The sequence below is a fragment of the Cutaneotrichosporon cavernicola genome, assembly GCF_030864355.1.
Source record: "Cutaneotrichosporon cavernicola HIS019 DNA, chromosome: 3".
NCBI classification, from domain to species: Eukaryota; Fungi; Basidiomycota; class Tremellomycetes; order Trichosporonales; family Trichosporonaceae; genus Cutaneotrichosporon; species Cutaneotrichosporon cavernicola.
This window is the reverse complement of record NC_083395.1, coordinates 491,781-507,345: the sequence shown is the minus strand read 5'-3', so window position 1 is coordinate 507,345 and position 15,565 is coordinate 491,781. Positions and strand designations below refer to the sequence as shown.

The 15,565-nt window shown below is 56.8% G+C and overlaps 9 protein-coding genes across 9 annotated transcripts; 2 read left to right on the top strand and 7 right to left on the bottom strand.

Annotated features, from left to right (window-relative positions):
• Positions 1–319: 319 nt before the first annotated feature.
• On the bottom strand, positions 320–2,186 carry CcaverHIS019_0301950 (uncharacterized protein; the record flags this gene model as incomplete). Its single annotated transcript, XM_060598615.1, has 5 exons — positions 320–350; positions 382–448; positions 479–894; positions 1,560–1,632; positions 1,667–2,186. 5 exons carry the CDS (start codon positions 2,184–2,186, stop codon positions 320–322), a joined length of 1,107 nt encoding a protein of 368 aa, XP_060455391.1.
• A 901-nt stretch (positions 2,187–3,087) lies between these two features.
• On the top strand, positions 3,088–3,818 carry CcaverHIS019_0301940 (uncharacterized protein; the record flags this gene model as incomplete). The annotated part of the gene is made up of 3 exons (XM_060598614.1): positions 3,088–3,643; positions 3,676–3,742; positions 3,791–3,818. The coding sequence occupies 3 exons, from the start codon at positions 3,088–3,090 to the stop codon at positions 3,816–3,818; spliced, it is 651 nt and encodes a 216-aa protein (XP_060455390.1).
• Positions 3,819–5,184: 1,366 nt separating this feature from the next.
• On the bottom strand, positions 5,185–5,466 carry CcaverHIS019_0301930 (uncharacterized protein; the record flags this gene model as incomplete). Its single annotated transcript, XM_060598613.1, has 1 exon — positions 5,185–5,466. One exon carries the CDS (start codon positions 5,464–5,466, stop codon positions 5,185–5,187), a length of 282 nt encoding a protein of 93 aa, XP_060455389.1.
• Positions 5,467–5,737: 271 nt separating this feature from the next.
• Positions 5,738–6,073, bottom strand: CcaverHIS019_0301920 (uncharacterized protein; the record flags this gene model as incomplete). The annotated part of the gene is made up of 1 exon (XM_060598612.1): positions 5,738–6,073. One exon carries the CDS (start codon positions 6,071–6,073, stop codon positions 5,738–5,740), a length of 336 nt encoding a protein of 111 aa, XP_060455388.1.
• A 1,005-nt stretch (positions 6,074–7,078) lies between these two features.
• CcaverHIS019_0301910 (uncharacterized protein) lies at positions 7,079–7,846 on the bottom strand (the record flags this gene model as incomplete). The annotated part of the gene is made up of 1 exon (XM_060598610.1): positions 7,079–7,846. The coding sequence occupies one exon, from the start codon at positions 7,844–7,846 to the stop codon at positions 7,079–7,081; it is 768 nt and encodes a 255-aa protein (XP_060455387.1).
• Positions 7,847–9,081: 1,235 nt separating this feature from the next.
• Positions 9,082–10,110, bottom strand: CcaverHIS019_0301900 (uncharacterized protein; the record flags this gene model as incomplete). The annotated part of the gene is made up of 1 exon (XM_060598609.1): positions 9,082–10,110. The coding sequence occupies one exon, from the start codon at positions 10,108–10,110 to the stop codon at positions 9,082–9,084; it is 1,029 nt and encodes a 342-aa protein (XP_060455386.1).
• Positions 10,111–10,538: 428 nt separating this feature from the next.
• Positions 10,539–12,434, bottom strand: CcaverHIS019_0301890 (uncharacterized protein; the record flags this gene model as incomplete). Its single annotated transcript, XM_060598608.1, has 5 exons — positions 10,539–10,971; positions 11,089–11,423; positions 11,480–11,830; positions 11,880–12,085; positions 12,377–12,434. 5 exons carry the CDS (start codon positions 12,432–12,434, stop codon positions 10,539–10,541), a joined length of 1,383 nt encoding a protein of 460 aa, XP_060455385.1.
• A 1,323-nt stretch (positions 12,435–13,757) lies between these two features.
• On the top strand, positions 13,758–14,485 carry CcaverHIS019_0301880 (uncharacterized protein; the record flags this gene model as incomplete). Its single annotated transcript, XM_060598607.1, has 5 exons — positions 13,758–13,898; positions 13,960–14,028; positions 14,062–14,174; positions 14,208–14,359; positions 14,391–14,485. 5 exons carry the CDS (start codon positions 13,758–13,760, stop codon positions 14,483–14,485), a joined length of 570 nt encoding a protein of 189 aa, XP_060455384.1.
• A 46-nt stretch (positions 14,486–14,531) lies between these two features.
• Positions 14,532–15,536, bottom strand: CcaverHIS019_0301870 (uncharacterized protein; the record flags this gene model as incomplete). The annotated part of the gene is made up of 5 exons (XM_060598606.1): positions 14,532–14,681; positions 14,906–15,131; positions 15,207–15,279; positions 15,310–15,386; positions 15,484–15,536. 5 exons carry the CDS (start codon positions 15,534–15,536, stop codon positions 14,532–14,534), a joined length of 579 nt encoding a protein of 192 aa, XP_060455383.1.
• Positions 15,537–15,565: the final 29 nt, after the last annotated feature.

Sequence of the window (15,565 nt, the reverse complement as noted above, 5' to 3'; positions counted from 1 at the left end):
GACCTGCTTCCACCTACGGCCGAACTGCTCCGAGCAAATCAACCTGCTGCTGGTGCAACTCGACAGCTGCTGCAATCACCCAACCAATCTAAGCTGTACCTTAGATTTTACCTTAGATTTTACTTTACGGTATGCGCGGCATTCCCGTATTTTGATGGCATCAGTATTGTCTCGGATTGGCTGGTGAGCTGGCAACCGGTTACGTACTGGACCTTCAGTGGTTGCCATTTGCCACCCAGTCCGCTTCGGAAACGATCACAGGTACAGTACATGCAGTTGCCACCCCGCTCTTAGATCATTCCTCACTCAAGCTCCCCTCTCATGGCAGGTACACTCGCCACTTGGCCGCGCTGCTGTTAGTACGCCCCAACCAGCACTCACGGATGCACGTCCGTGACCTTACACCACGGGCATCCCCTCCTGGATTCGACGACACGTAGGGCGCAGTCTGGGTCAGAGTCGCCAAGGCACCACTTACCGTGACACAAGAGGATGTGAGGGCACTTGAAGGGCATCTGGTTGACCAGCTCATCACGACATACGACACAGATACCACCGTATTCGGTTGCGTCCGCTCGTTCCCTTGCCTCTGCCCGTTCCTTGGCAATAGCCTCAGCGACCGCCTCCGCAACGGCTGTTTCCACAACCGATTCCACGAGAGCGAACGCCTGGGTCACCGCATCTTCCAAGGCCGCCTGATGCGTCAGACAGCATGACCGCTCAGCCCTTTGGGTGGCTTCGACGAGGGCGGCAGCATGGATGGCCTCAGCTGCGTCCACTGCGTCAACGATGCGCTCGGCCTCGATGGCCGCCGCGCGGGAGAGAGCTTCAGCTACTGCAGCGGCCCTGTCGACTTCGATTTGGAGGTGGGACGCAGTGAGGTTTGGCCCGGCGCTGGAGCGGGTAGTGCTGCGGGATGCACGGCTGGAGGAGCGTCTGAACATCTTTGCCTCGGTTCTGGGCTAATGGCGGGCAGGTTGGGGAGATGAAAGCCTTATGGAAAAGAGCAGAAGGAGTATGAAGAGTATCACGTTACGAGCTGTAGGCTATGCGAAGCGCGAGCAGTGAGCATAGCCTTCGACCGGTCACAAGACTTCGAGGCTCTGGAAACAGAACAAATCTCCTCCCTGTTTGCTGTGAGACAACACGGGTGGCGTGGTTAGTTCCAGAGTGTCACTGACATCAGCGGCGCCGTTTTGTTCTAGAAATGTGTAAGGCAGATCATGGATGAGGGTCTTCGTAGCGCTTCAGGCTCACTTTGTTGGGACCAACAGAGAGGTAGAGGTCCAGTTGCGAAGTCGGCTTTGTGCAGTATAAGTGGGCCCAGATGTCTGGACTAACCAGTAGAACCGACGAGGGCTCCATGGGGGAGATAGGCTTCTATAAACACTCTACATGAGTGAAACAGATACAACGTACTGATACTTTTACAGTACGCGAATAACCACGACTGTCGTAGATGCGCAGGGCCGCCACCCGCTTCAGCTGAAGTAGACACGCCACATCGTACGCCTGGACATCAGCGCTTTTGCTCGGGCCGACTGACGCTGGGCACTCACCGGCGCTCTTCCATGTTCCCACAGATTGGACATCCGGTTAACTTTATTGGGTCCACCACCCTCGTCACGCACTCTGGTATCAGTATTCAGCCCTCCCGCCAACGCACCTTCACACATGACAATATGTTGGCAGATGTATGGCATTTGGTTGCGCGCCTTGTCCCAGCAGATGACACAGCTCGAGTTTCCGTTTTCCTCGGGCTCCGACTCATTTTCCGCCTCCTTGGACAACGCCTGGGGTCTGGGCTGTTGCGGAGCTGCGCGCTCAACGTAACGAGCACATGTGTTCGACCACTCCAGGAGGAGGGTGGTGGGCGTCTCACCTCCAGCTGTGCCGCGGAGGTGTAAGAGGTCGTCGCACGCGCACACCGCTTTGAAGGGTTCGCAGAGGCTCTCGTGGAAGCAGGAGATGATGTTATGCCGCTTCTCGTAGTCGAGCATGGCCAGACACGGGAGCTTGCGTATCTCCTCGATGGAGAACCCCCGTCTCCGCAGCCTGTCGAGGAGCAAGCTCTGGTAGTCCGAGTAGCGCATGAGGCTGAGGGAGGTAAGATGAATGTGTTGGGTGTGAATGGTGTCAATCGCCCCGTTTGGTTCCCAGCTGAGGTGGAGGTGAAGGTAGGACATGGGTAGGGAAGCACACTGAAACATTTAACACCGCTGAGCTCCAGGTGGTAGGTGGTAGGTGGTCGGGTCCCATGTTGGATATGTTGGGAACTGCAAGAGGGGCGAGAGGAAAATGTGTTCTTCGACATATACATGAGATATATGTTACACAACCGTTGCTCTTACACAGAGGCGAGCAAGCACAGCTATCCCAGCCACTTTCAAGAAGGTGGGGATGATGTGAACCGGCGATGAGGCCGTAGAAAGCGGGATAAGCACGAACCAACCGCTCCAATTTTGATCATACCATTTTCTGATGCATCCTATGCAGGTTCGGTTGTTTTTGGAGTAGACAAGCCGAAACCTAATAAAACTCTTGAAACCCGTGGCGAATCTTCGACGCGATAAACATATTAAACCCAGCCAACGTAGTGCGTAGATGTAGCCTCAACCAGGATCTTGGCAAGACAAGGAATATCTGGGGTTGAGGAATACTGACAGCCGAGTTTGCGAGATCGCCACATTCCGCAACACACAACCCTTTCGTGCCACACATCGCTCACCGAGCCCGCTTCTAACTCTGGGAACCATCTTTCCCTACAGAGGAGCAGCAGATCCGTCATTGGGCTTGTGGGATTTCCCACTTGTCATCTTCTTTCCTTTTTCCCATGTCACACCGAGGTCTGCGTCACGATCCAGCACAATCGCCATGGCCGTCTCCCATGGTACAACTGACTAGTGGGTAGCACACTGCCACCCTGGTGGTCCACTCTCCCTAAGGGATATAAGCGGTCTCGTCCCGCTGACACTTCGTCCCATCGATTTCTCTCACCTCTCTACCATCACAGAACCAGCAACTATCTCAACCTCTCATCTCGCACCCAACCCCATACTGTACGCACCAGCAGCCACCCTCGCAACTATGCTCTACTCCGACTTCCAGGCCCGCCTCGACGACAACCTCGCCGACTATGGCTTGACGGTTGAGGGCATCCTACGCGTCCCTCACTTCCAGTCTATCGACCGGAAGCAGAAGACCGCCATTATGAGCAGCATCCACGCGGCGCTCGACACTCGTCCCGACCTCCTGGTCGCGTGGATGGCCGAAATCGCCTCCCCCGACGAGCCGTTCACAAGCTTTGCGTCAATTCTTTTTATCCTCATGCACCAAGTGGTGACATCCGCAGAGGACGATGCCAAGCAGGCAGAGTCGGATGCGGTGGTCAAGGCCGAGGCTGCGACTGCCCGCGCTGTCGCCGCGGCACAGGACAAGTGCAAGGCCGAGGCTGAGGCGTCCACCAAGGCTGCGGTCGCGGACGCTGTGGCCGAAGCAAACGCTGAGGCGTCCAAGACCATTGCCATGTACGCCGCCATGGCCAAGTTGGCCACCGTGTCCGAGCATGGGATCTGTGTCGTCTGCCAGGACAAGAAGGCTGACACGATGCCCCACGCCTGTAACCACGTCATGATGTGTGAGGGTACGTCTGATCTAAGGCAGAGCTGACTACAGATTGTGCCAAGGTGCTTCACGGAACCGGCTCCCCCTGCCCTGGATGCAAGGAGACCCGGTATCGCGAGTGAGTTTTTTTTTTACAATGACTTCCAGGACACGCTGACACTTTAAGGGAGCAGTGGAAGGTGTTTCTGATTTAGGCAGCGGCTGAGGAGCGATAGCCAATTGCCACCTCATCAAGCTGGCGGTGGTTCTGTCGGCATGGCCACATTCTTAGCATGACATCGACTCAGTTGCCAATGATTTCAATATGTATACCCAAACTGTTTCCGCCAAGATGATTGATGTGCCACCTCCCTGCAGCTATCCTACGCTCACGTTTCGGTATCACATCCCAACGTTCCTGCTCGGACTGTTAAGCTCAGTGTTCGCCTCATCATTTTTGTCAGAGTTCTCGTAGAAGTTCTGCATGTAAAGATAGGAAACTACAGCTCCCTTATCACAGTGTGTCCACGGCACTCGACCTAACCTTGAAGAGCGGGAAGCTAGGACCTAGTTGGAATCTACATCCGATCTTGACGTGGGGGCAGTATATGGCTTGGAACCAGCGTGTCGTGGAAGGGTAGGAGAGAATTGTGGCGTTAGGTGCCAAAAGAAGATGACGACGTGCCAGTGGCTTGTGAACCATAAGGATGCTAGTCTTGGTCCATTTTGAGCATGGAAGGTAAGGAGGGCGAAAACAGCCCCCGAATCTCACCCACTCCCTCCCTCAACGGGCCAGATGTGCTTCACAGGAACCCCTCCCGAGTAAGCTCAGCCTCCACCACCTCGCTCCAGCGCCGCATCCGGGCTGTAATGCCGCAATATTCGCACGCGCACCGTCTGTCCAGTGGAGGGCTCATTCCCACTTGGACCATGGCGTTGTGGAAGGCCGTAAGCACCAGGCCCTGGCTGAATTGGTCGAGGTTGTCAAAGGGCGTCTTGTGAATTTCAGCCAGGCGGTGAGTAGGCCAGTTGGCGAAGCTGATGCGAAGCTCGGCCTCGAATGCCTCGGCGAAGGTGGTGGACATTGTAGATGAGGAGAGGGGTAGAGAGTGAGACGGGTTATATGCCTGTAGAGAGGACGCTTGGAGAAATATTTACCGAATCGGCTCGCTCTTGAAAGAGATGTTGATCCAAGAAGAGAATGACAAGAGGTCCTAGTAATTGTGATGGAGTGTTTGGGTTGATTCAAGGATGGCCCAAAATCAGTCGCAAAATCAATGCTTCTGCCCAAATTATCAAAGGCTGTCCACTTGCCCTACCAGTACGCGGTCATATGAGGTGCAGCGGGAGCATCCTCGAAGTTCGAGTCTGTCAAGTCGAGGACATAGTTGCTATCATTCCTCGCAGGAACAAACTTCGAAGTGCAAGATAGGCGCGTGAGTGATCAGTCCCAGGGGCAATCAGATTTGAACGCACCTCCCAGTGTCCATCGTATCCAGCCACGAGTTTCCATTGTATCCTGTCACGAGTTCATCATTTATCTACATACTCCTATTCGTGCACCATCGTGATCTAAGGAATCTACCCGAGCTCCTTGTGCACCTCCTCCCGCCACCCTAGAATACGCGTTTCCGTGCTGCACTCGGTACACTTGCAGCGCACATCGTACATGGTCGCAATGCCGAAGGCCCTCATGGTGTCGTGCAAATCCAATAGGATCTGGCTCTGCTCGAGGGGACCGTGGAATTCGAAGAGCGGTTCGAGCTCGTGCCAAGGCATGTCGAAGAGGATGAGGATGCGTGCGTCGAGGGCCGCGACAAAGCGCCGTTGCTTATCGGGGGTGAGGTGTACCATGGAGAGCATTGTTGGGTAGAGGTAGAGTGCTGTAGGATGGGAGAAGTTGAGGACAATAGAGTATGGACTGGGTGGGGGTGATGGTGCCAAATGACCGAGTTTGATGGTGTCCCCCTGTTTTGATTAGCACAAAACCCATCAGAAGGGGACCCAGAGGTACATACTGGTATATACCCCTTGCACCTTGGTTCTGCCGCCGTCAATATCCGCCCCCAAGCTGAATTATGCACTTCCTTTGAGTGCGGCCTGGAGTGAGCGAGGGTGGTTGAGTACTTACAGCCTAGCGCATGTTTGACGCAACCCTCTTGGCCATCTCTGTGGCGTGGTAAACGTCCTCGGCCCACCCCCGGATGCGCCAGTTGAGAATCTTCCTGTAATCGCACGAGCGGCACTGGCACAGCGGGTCGAAGACGGGCCTGAGGCCAACCGTGACTGCCGCATCGTGGATGCACCTGATGATGACGCCTTGAGTCCTCTTGTCGTACATGTTGAGGTCCTTGTGGAGGTCGACGTAGGTCGTGCGGACGCCGAAGGTACGGAAGTTGGTATCGATGGCCTGCTCAAAGGCGAGCTTGTGGGCCGGCGACAGAGGGGTCTCGTTGAGAGTCTGGTCCATTGGTACAGTTGGTTGTTGGTGAGAGGTAAGATTTTGGTTGTGAGGTGACGAAGATGGAAGCGTCCGTGCATAAATAGGGAAGAGGAGGATGGGAGGGATGAGAGGTCTGGGATGCATCAGAGCCGGGTGAGAGAGTGAGTATTACGGCGTTGTGTGCATTTCGTGACAATTTCCCAATTTCCCAACATCGCAGTGCCACAAATCATCATCCTCCCTCTTCCCTTACAGCATTCTCACCCCTCATTCCACATACACCGCTAGCTGGGAAATTAGGCCTACCACTTCACCACTTACCACGCCACCACTTCAACACTTCTCGCACTCTCGCACCTGCGGATCACAGGCAGGGTGGCGTCCACCAACCTCGTGCAGTCGACTCGGGCATGGGGGCGCATGTGCAGCTCTGTAGGGTGCTCTGCATCATTCCGAGGGGAGCGCAATGGATCTGGGTTGGCTAGGTGAGCTAGTCCTACGCGTCCGGGTGCGGGAAAAAAAAAGACAAGGTCTTTACAAATGTTCCGGGGTTCTGGTCGATAGCTCCGAGCCGAGTTTCCTCGTCCCACACGGAGGCGTTGCGTCGTGAGAGCGCAGCTACCGTGGGCTTTCCCATGAACCAGAGCTCAGTACATTTAGGAATAATGACGAGCCGAGGCATTGTGGTTCACCATGTCAATTGCTTTGGACCATTATCGGCTTGCAGCTGGCTTCAGCTTAACTAAACACGTGAGAGATAAGTTTCTTCAGTCTATCTGCTGTCGTCGTCTACTTCAATGCATCTTCTAGTTCTCCCGGCTTTCAGCTACTTACTCTGTCTCCCTCTCTCTCTCTCACTCGCTCACCTCCTCTCACCAACTACTATGATGTGTTTCCTGTTGTAGAGTGAATGTACGATGCATAGAATACGGTTGAACGTGTGCGCAATTTAAGGGCCCGGGTCGGCGGGGCTCGGGTCGTAGGGGCTCGGGTACTACAACATTTTCTACTACCTACAGTACCATCTTGAGCCTACTCGCTCATGCCCTCCATCTCAGTGTCGGTCCAGCCCTCGGCCTCGGTTTCGGTCTCGGTCTCGGTCTCGGTCTCGGTCTCGATCTCGGTCTCGGTCTCCGTCTCGGTCTCGGTCTCCGTCTCCTCCTCGGTCTCACCCTCGTTATCGTCCTTCCCGTCCCAATGAAGCCAGCGGATAACATCCTCCATCGTAGAGCGGAGGTAGTTTTCGGCCGTCACGGCAAACGGAACACTCGCCATGATCTCGCGAACACAGCCGCAGCGAGGCTTGCACGCGTCTTGGGTGGGGTTTGCGGCGACCCAAGAGTCGTGAACGGCACGGAGGACGAAGCGCGCGGTGGTGCGTGCCAGGTCCTCGAGGGGGATCATATTGCCAAACTCGGTGGTCTTGAGATGGATGCTGCGCGAGAGGAGGTGGCGGTCAACTGAGGCGAGGAACTCAGAAGGGGTAACGCGGTCCCAGTCGGGGCGGCGGAAGCGGAGAAGGGTGGCGGCGGCCTGCGTGTCGTGCACGTTGGCGAGGGGGCCCGCCGTTAGAGTACAGGTGCGGCTGGAAGGGGGAGGGGCTTGGGGGATGGGCTGGCGGCGGCGGATGGGACCCGACATGTAGTGCGGCGCATGCGGGGGGGAGACTACGATTAGGGCTGTCTTGGTAGCGGTTCTGCGCGCCTCTGTCGAGCGGGCAGTGTAATCCTTGTTGTCGCGCTGAGAATATGGTGCGACGTTGCGGGTCGTGCGGCCGACGGTCGGGGTGATGCGGGCCATTGTTAACTTTTAATGTAAGTGGTTGTGAAGTAAGAAAGTAGTAGAGGTTAGAGTCAGAGGGTGTTGAGAGTGAGGAAGTGAGAGACGACGAGAGGGAGGTATTTATGCAACTCGTCGGGATGTGGGAGACGTTCGTCGAGGAGCGAAGGTTGCTTGCCGCAGGAAGAGTGCGAGACTTTCGAGTGGATGTGCTGCGAGAGGTTAACTGATCTTCATTGTGAGTGGTAAATCCAGTGAAATGGGTATGGTTTTTTCGCTAGTTGATGATTGCTGGCTGTACGTTAATTGTCCAGAACAGCTTTCCATGATTTGATAGTTTGTGTTGATTTACTTGTGGCAGCTTGCTGCAAAGTATTCATTGGCAGTGGCGATCTGTGATTTTGGTAGTGGCGAACATGGAATGGAACTGGTCTCTGGTTCCGCCTCGCTGCCGACAAGATGACCCACGTTCCACCCTATCCGTTCCGGCCGCTGTAAGGCAGTGCCTCCTAGTGACCCAAAATGGTGTTCAGATCAGGAACGAACACTCTGTCGAGCGCTGTGCTGCTTCCCAGAGCTCGTCCAAGGTGCTTGGGCGAAGGGATACCATGGCTAGACGACGCTTGAGCTCTGACCATGCATGCTTGATGCAATTGACATCGAGCTTGGGGGGTGGAAAACAATGTTAAATCCTTGTTTATTCCACTCTGCACAACAAATCTTGGCCTTGTGGACAACTGCATTGCCCTCAATGATATCAGGAGTCGCTCCCCAGCTCTGTCAACACGAGCGCATGAAATCCCATGGCCCAGGAAGCGCTTTCTTGAGGATCTGGTCACAATATATCTTGGCAGTTACACCCTTCTTCTTGCCTCTTGAGTGGGAGGTGTCAAAACGAACCAGAAGAGTGCAACCACCATCCAGATGCCTGCCCAAACCATGAAACCTTGGCTCTTCTTAACTGCAGGTGCAAGACAGTCATTGCCAAGCCTCTCATGAGGGCGATAATGGATGATGTTGAGAGTGTCTGTGCAAGAGAAAAACTGCATAGCTTCTCTGGTTGGCCAGAAACGGCGATCCGCGAGAAGGAGTTCGAACGCAGAATAGTCACGATTATCAAGAATTATTGCCAGAAGCTGCATTATTCTCCCTGCGCCACTCCTAAGCGGCAACTATGATGCATTCTCACTGAGGTGGTTCAGATCCCGGACTTGAGACGAAGCTGTACCTATATCTGATACTATTCTATTGCATTCCTACACGCACGCAGGCAGCCCCTTCAGCATCCTTCCCAACCTCTTCCAACCGTCCTTCTTGGGTCCCCCCTCCCCCTCCGTGGTCGCGTTGTACTGTGTGTTGACCTTGAGCCACGGCTCGGCCTCGAGCCGGGGCCGGTGCCGGTGCCGGATCCGGAGACTACCCGCAAGGTCGATGGGTGTTGGGAGTGCGTCGAGCTGAGCAGTGAGGTCCGCGATGACGGGGTGCGTACGTAGCGCGTCGACGTCAGTTATGGTGATTGTCCAGTCGTTGAGGAGGGCTTGGTCGGCATGGTTCGGTTGGGTGGGGTCAGGGTAGAGGATGGAGAGGTTGGATGAGGTCTTGGGCGTCTCCAGGGGCTGTATTATGACTGCAGGAGCGTTCATCTTGGGCTGTTCGAGGGCTGACTGGTCATTTTCAGGATGAAACTGTTCCGTACCGTCCACCGAGTCCTCTACCTCTGTCGCCTCTGTCTCTTCAACCTCTGTCGCGTGCCACTCCCCCGTCCACCCCTCCTCAGTCGTCCACTCCTCCTCAGCCGTCGCCTCCTCCTCGTCCTCCGGCTCGTAGACGTCAAGCTCGTCACATCCCCCCTTCTCCTCTTGGTATTTGCCGAAGTGCTCCATCTCCCGGCAGTTCTCCCCTTCCTCCTGCCGCCACCCCCTTTCATCCTTGTCCTCCTCCTCTCTCTTCTCAGCCTCTTCTTCCTCCTCCTCTTCCTCGTCTCCAGCCTCAGCGCGCCTCTCCTCCTCCTCCAACAGCGTCTGGAGGTAGACTCCCAGTGCCTCATCCGCGCTCCTCGGCCGCTTGAACAACAACTCGATAAGCACAGGGGACGGCGAGTATTCGCCCATGACCTCGCGCCACGCGTACTCGAGCGCCCCGAAGATGGCGCGGACCTTCTTCCGAGAGAGGTTGCCCAGTGGTTTGAGGGTGTGAAGTTCCTCACAGGTTGGGAGGGTATCAGGGAGGCGCGTGTCGGCTGCGTCTATGAAGGAGTCGAGAAGGATACCGGGGACTGAGGCCATGATACAGTGGCAGGATGTGAGTTGGATGAGGACAGGTGGGTAGTTAGTGAACAGAGTGAGCGCGAGGGTACGCTGCTTTATCCTTGCGCTTGGTTGGCCTGATGCGTCTGCCACAAGGACTCTTGCTGCCATCAACGGCAGGTCATCAACTGGCAAGAACAAGCACCAGAATGCCTCGCATCTGCCATCAGCACAGCTTGTTTGGAGCGTATACCCCTTTCGCTCCGTGTGTGATGTGGTCAGGTCGCTCCATGGTCGATGCGGTCAGTGCGAGCGCCACCTTGTCTCGCTCCACCTCCAGCATCGCAGTCAGTCGCCCAGCCCGCCACCACACACGCCACCAGACAGGGCACCAACAACCTCCCCTCCCCCCCCCCCCACCGCCGTAACATACTATCTGCATCTCCCGAGGTATCTAACACCCCCGCCTAGAGCATGAACGTCAGAGGCTGCTCCATGTATCCCTTGAACGCGCCGAGCCAGCGAGCTGCAACGGCACCGTCGACAGTCCGGTGGTCACTCGAGAGGGTGACGTTCATGACGTTGACGACCTTGAATCCCTTCTCCTCCTCGGGTGCGGGCACGAGCTTCTGCGTCGTTCCGCCGATAGCAAGGATGCACGACTGCGGGGAGTTGATGATGGCCGTGAAGTGGCTCACGCCGAACATGCCCAGGTTGGAGATGGTGAACGTGCCGCCCTGGTACTCTTCAGGCTTGAGCTTGCCGTCGCGCGCCTTGGTCGCGAGCGCCTTGGTCTCGGCGCTGATGGTCGCGAGGCCCTTGGAGCCGGCGTCCTTGACGATGGGAGTGATCAAGCCGGTAGGGGTGGCCACGGCGACCGAGATGTCGGCGTTCTTGTACCTGACACGTTAGCAGGGCCGGTGTATAAATGGAGCGCGGCTACGCCTCGTGCGTGTTCTCCACTCGTTTGGAGCGCGGCTACGCCTCGTGCGTGTGCTCCACTCGTTTGCTACTCACGTCCGGATCTTGTCTCCCAACCACGACGAGTTGGCCTCAGGCACGTCACCAAGCGCCAGCGCCGAAGCCTTGACGATAAAGTCGTTGACCGAGAGCTTGGACTTGCCCTCGCTGGCCTTGTTGAACACCTGGCGGAGCTTGAGCAGACGGTCCATGTTGACCTCGACGGTGACGTAATAGTGGGGAACCTGTTGCTTGCTCTCTGTGAGGCGGGTGCCGATAACCCTCCGCATGTTCGTGACGGCCACGTCCTCGAACTCGGCTGCGGAAGGCGCGGCCGCGGCCGCAGAAGCAGCAGCGGGGGCAGCAGCACCCTTGTAGGCCTCGACGTCGGACTGCGGTTAGCTCTGCGCAAGGGGGAAGGCAGCATAGTGCCAAACAGGTGACCCACCCTCTGGATAAGGCCACCAGGGCCGGAGCCCTTGATCTGGCCAAGAGGCACACCCTTCTCGAGCGCAATCTTGCGGGCGATTGGAGTGGCGAAGAAAGTGGGCTTGTCGCCGCCCGACGATGCCTTGGCTGCAGGCTTCTCCTCCTTCTTGGGCGCTTCCTCCTTCTTGGGGGCCTCGGCCTGCTTGGGCGCCTCGGCCTGGGCAGCCGGTGTGTCGTCCTCGCGCGGCACGGGCGGGGCAACGTCGTCGGCCTGGCTCGCGAGCGCGTCCGCCCCCGAGAGGTCGTCGCCCTCCTCAGCAACAATAGCGATTGTGCTCCCGATTGGGATGCCCTTCGAGCCGTCCTGCTTCTGCGTTTGTCAGTTGGATCCTTTGTCTGGTGGGTAGCTCCCGACTTACGACAATCTTGGCGAGCACACCGTCGTCCTGCGCCTCGACGTCGATAGTCGCCTTGTCCGTCTCAATCTCGAGGAGCACATCGCCAGCCGAGAAGGCCTCGCCCTCCTTCTTCCTCCACGCTGCGATGCCGCCCTCGGTCATGGTTGGCGACATGGCGGGCATCTTGAACTTCTCCAGCGCGGCCACTGCGGCCGATGCGTGGAAGTCTGATGTTAGCGGATCCTCACGCTAGCCGCTGGGTTGGAGGGAAGGTGAGCGGGACTGTTTCCAGCTTCCCTCAAAAGCAGTTGGACAGCGTAATGGGCGACAATATGACTCGCAGTGGAGGCAGAGACATCTGTGGCAACAGCTCCGTTAAGCCTGTCCCCAAACTGACTGCATCTACCTTGACCGCGGTCCTCGCACATCTGCAGGGCGCAGATTGGGCGAATCCTTTCCGCGCGATGCTTTCCATCGTGGTCCCTGGTTTGGTGCGGATCTGGCTTTTGAATACTCACTGCGAGCATAAGCAGAGGTGATGGCGGTGCGCCGTGCGACAGTGGCCAGGCGAAGCATGTTGATGGTGAGATGACAAGTGGAGATGATGAGGAAAGGATTGAAGATGATCAGCTGGATACGTCTTCCTCTTGCACTGTGGCTCTTGCTCACATGTGGTAGAACATCAGTTGGTGGGCTTGTGTGTAGGGTGGGGACTGGGCCGAATCTCCAAATGTGAGTCTGGGTGAGGGCCATGTGAGGCCCTGGGTGGGGTGACGAGGGTGACCAGGCATAGCCAGGGTGGGGTTAGCAGTAGGTGACGGCCTGGGGCGGGTAGGCGGCTGGGCGGGGCAGCGGCTGGGGACAAGTAAAGCGGATGCGGATGCCGCACGGCCACCCTGTTTGGTGTGTCAATTGCCGTGCCGGCCCGTTCAACCCCGCTTCACCAAAATAAGCTTGCCGCCGGCACTTGCTGAATACCTACAATGACAAAATGACCACTGCCGCTTAAAATGCCGAACGTGGCACATTCCCTCTTTGTTGACATCTCCAACTTTGCGACTCCGTTTTCCAACCCCTCCAGGTCGTTATGCCCGTCATCGGTCACTCACCCCTCACCCGTTAACAGCGGGTTAGTGGGCAGCCATACAGTAGCCACTGATCTCCTGCTCTACAGACAGTGGAGGTATGTCTCCGATTCATGCGGGTGTAGATTAGCTTCTGTGTGCAGTCGATCAGTTTCAGGTGCCTCGTGGTGAGATGTAACGCGAGCCGACAAATTCTAGTCAGATTGTTTGATTGCTAATGTCATAGTGTCATTTGGCGGTTACTGTCTGACGGATCTGAAGTCTAACAATCGCATAACGAGAAAGGAAGCCGTTAATCCTAACCTCCGCCTGTTTCCTGGTCGTGTCGCACTCGTTTGTGGGTTGCCTACCATCTTGGAACAGAGGTAGCGAATGCCTTTCCCAGTCGAGCTGGTAGAAGACAGTGGCACACACATCACTCAGCAAGCTGGAGCGTAAGCCCGAAACGTGATGCGGGGCCTCCAGGCTTCCAGGGATTTGGGAGGTGGCCGGCAGTCTGCCAGATCTATTAGGACCTCTCTACCAGTGAAGCGAGCCAGAATAGGAATGCGTCGACGGGAACCCGTGCTGCAGGTGTAGCTCACAGACGCGTACTGCAATTGCTCACAGGTATGTCATGGATGTATGCCTATCTGGCTTGTCTCAAACGCGATCCGGTACCTCCACTTGAACCATTCTAACATCTGCACGATCTGCATCCAAGACAGGCAGGAGCGGAATCAAACTGCAGCTGTCAACTTTGTGGGTGGAGGCCCTCCACTTGCCTTCCTCAGCTGTCGCACATCATCAACACCTCGCTCATCATCTCATCATCATGTCCCAAATACTTCTCCCCGGCCAGCCCCTCCCAGCTGCCTTCAACACCACACCCCTTCCTCAGTGTGGTGTGGGGTGCTATGAGAGCGATGGGCGCATCCTCGCTTCCGTTATCGGGCGGCCAGTGCGCGATGGCTCGGTGCGTCAACTGCCTTCTTCTGACCTTCCTCCGCCACTTGTCTGGTTTTATCTAACATCAGATCGTTAGCGTCGCGGGGAAACAAGACGCCGGCGCGGTGCCTGACATCGGCGCGATCGTCATGGGCCCGGTAGCTTATTACTTGGGAGGGAGCTAATGTCAGGTCTCGCGCCTCTCGCCGACACAAGCGAGCATCACTATCCAGATTGTCAATGACCGCCCCGTCGCTGAGTCGACAGAGGAGATCACTGGGGTCGTGCGCGTTTCGGATATCCGGTGAGCTGACCGGTTGGAATAAGCTGACTCGAGCCTGACGGAGCGCGACAAGGTGCGCATGGGCGAGTGTTTCCGCCTCGGCGACATCGTCAAGGCCAAAGTCATTTCGCTCGGCGACGCGAGGAGCTATTATCTCTCCACCGCGGCAAACGAGCTCGGCGTGGTATACGCCGTCTCTGAAGATGGTAAGACTATGGAAGGATGAGCTGATCCGAGGTAACCCCCTCCTGTCCATCTCGTACCAGGAGATGGAGGACCCTGGGACTGGCCGCACAGAGAAGCGCAAGGTCGCCAAGCCAGAGGATGTGTAGCTGTCGGATAGAGGATAGACAGATAACATGCATGTACAATAGTTGGCTAGTCTTCGCGGTCGAGGAAGGCCGCGCCAGAGTCGTTGGTGATCTTGCGGTTGAAGTTGTCGTACCAGCGCTGAAAGACGGAGAGTGGGATGGGCGTGTCGGGCGTGAGCTTGACGTCGCCGCCGAACGAGTGGAGGTAGTTGAAGAGCTGCGCGTTAGCGACCGAGGAGCGAAGCGACGATGCCGCGGGGTGAGCCACGGGGTTTGGCGGGCTGCGGGGTTGGGCTGCGGGGTAGGGGTGTTAAGACCAAAGTGCCTGAATTGTGATGTAGGGGGAGTAGTTGGACATGGTGGAGAGGCGGGGAAGCAGGTGGGAGAGATGCGTACTCGAGGAAGGTAGACGAGAAAGGCAGACCAGCACTCGCAACTCACATTCTTGACAATCTTCTGCGCCACCAGACTGACATCGACGCGCTGCGCCACCTCGCGACCCTTCCCAGTCTGCACCGCGCTAGCCTGCGCGGCCGTCTCGACCGCCCCAAGAGTAGCCACCTCGATACCGAGCTGCGCGGGCGCGTTTGCGACAGTTCCAGGCGCGACGCCTGGTGGGAGGTGTCCGCGGACCTTGTAGATGGCCGATGGGCGGGCGTTTGTGAGGCTGCGTGAGTAAACGAACGGGGAAGCTGACACAGCGCGTCCGACAGCCTTGCCAGACTGCCCAACTAGCACTCACGTCCCGAGCAGGAAATACTCGCCCCCCGGCCAGGCAAAGTGTACCGTCGCTCCATATCCGTCGGGGAAGGGCACTGGGTCAGCTCCGTTGCGTTTGGACCTACTCTCGCCAGTTAGGAAGACGGTAAGGTGATTGATGTCATACGGTCTCTCGAGGGTGAACACAAAGTGCGTGTCGTCGCTGGTGTTAGTCGAGTCATGGTCATCACCGAGGTGTTCAGTCACCTCCACCTCCACTCTCCTGCACCTTCCCAGCTCAAGGTGTTGAAACCACTCACATGCGCTGCAGGTTTGTCTGGACCAGGCGGCCCGCAACAATCGCGCCGAACATGTTGATGTTGATGAGGTAGAGTGTGGAAT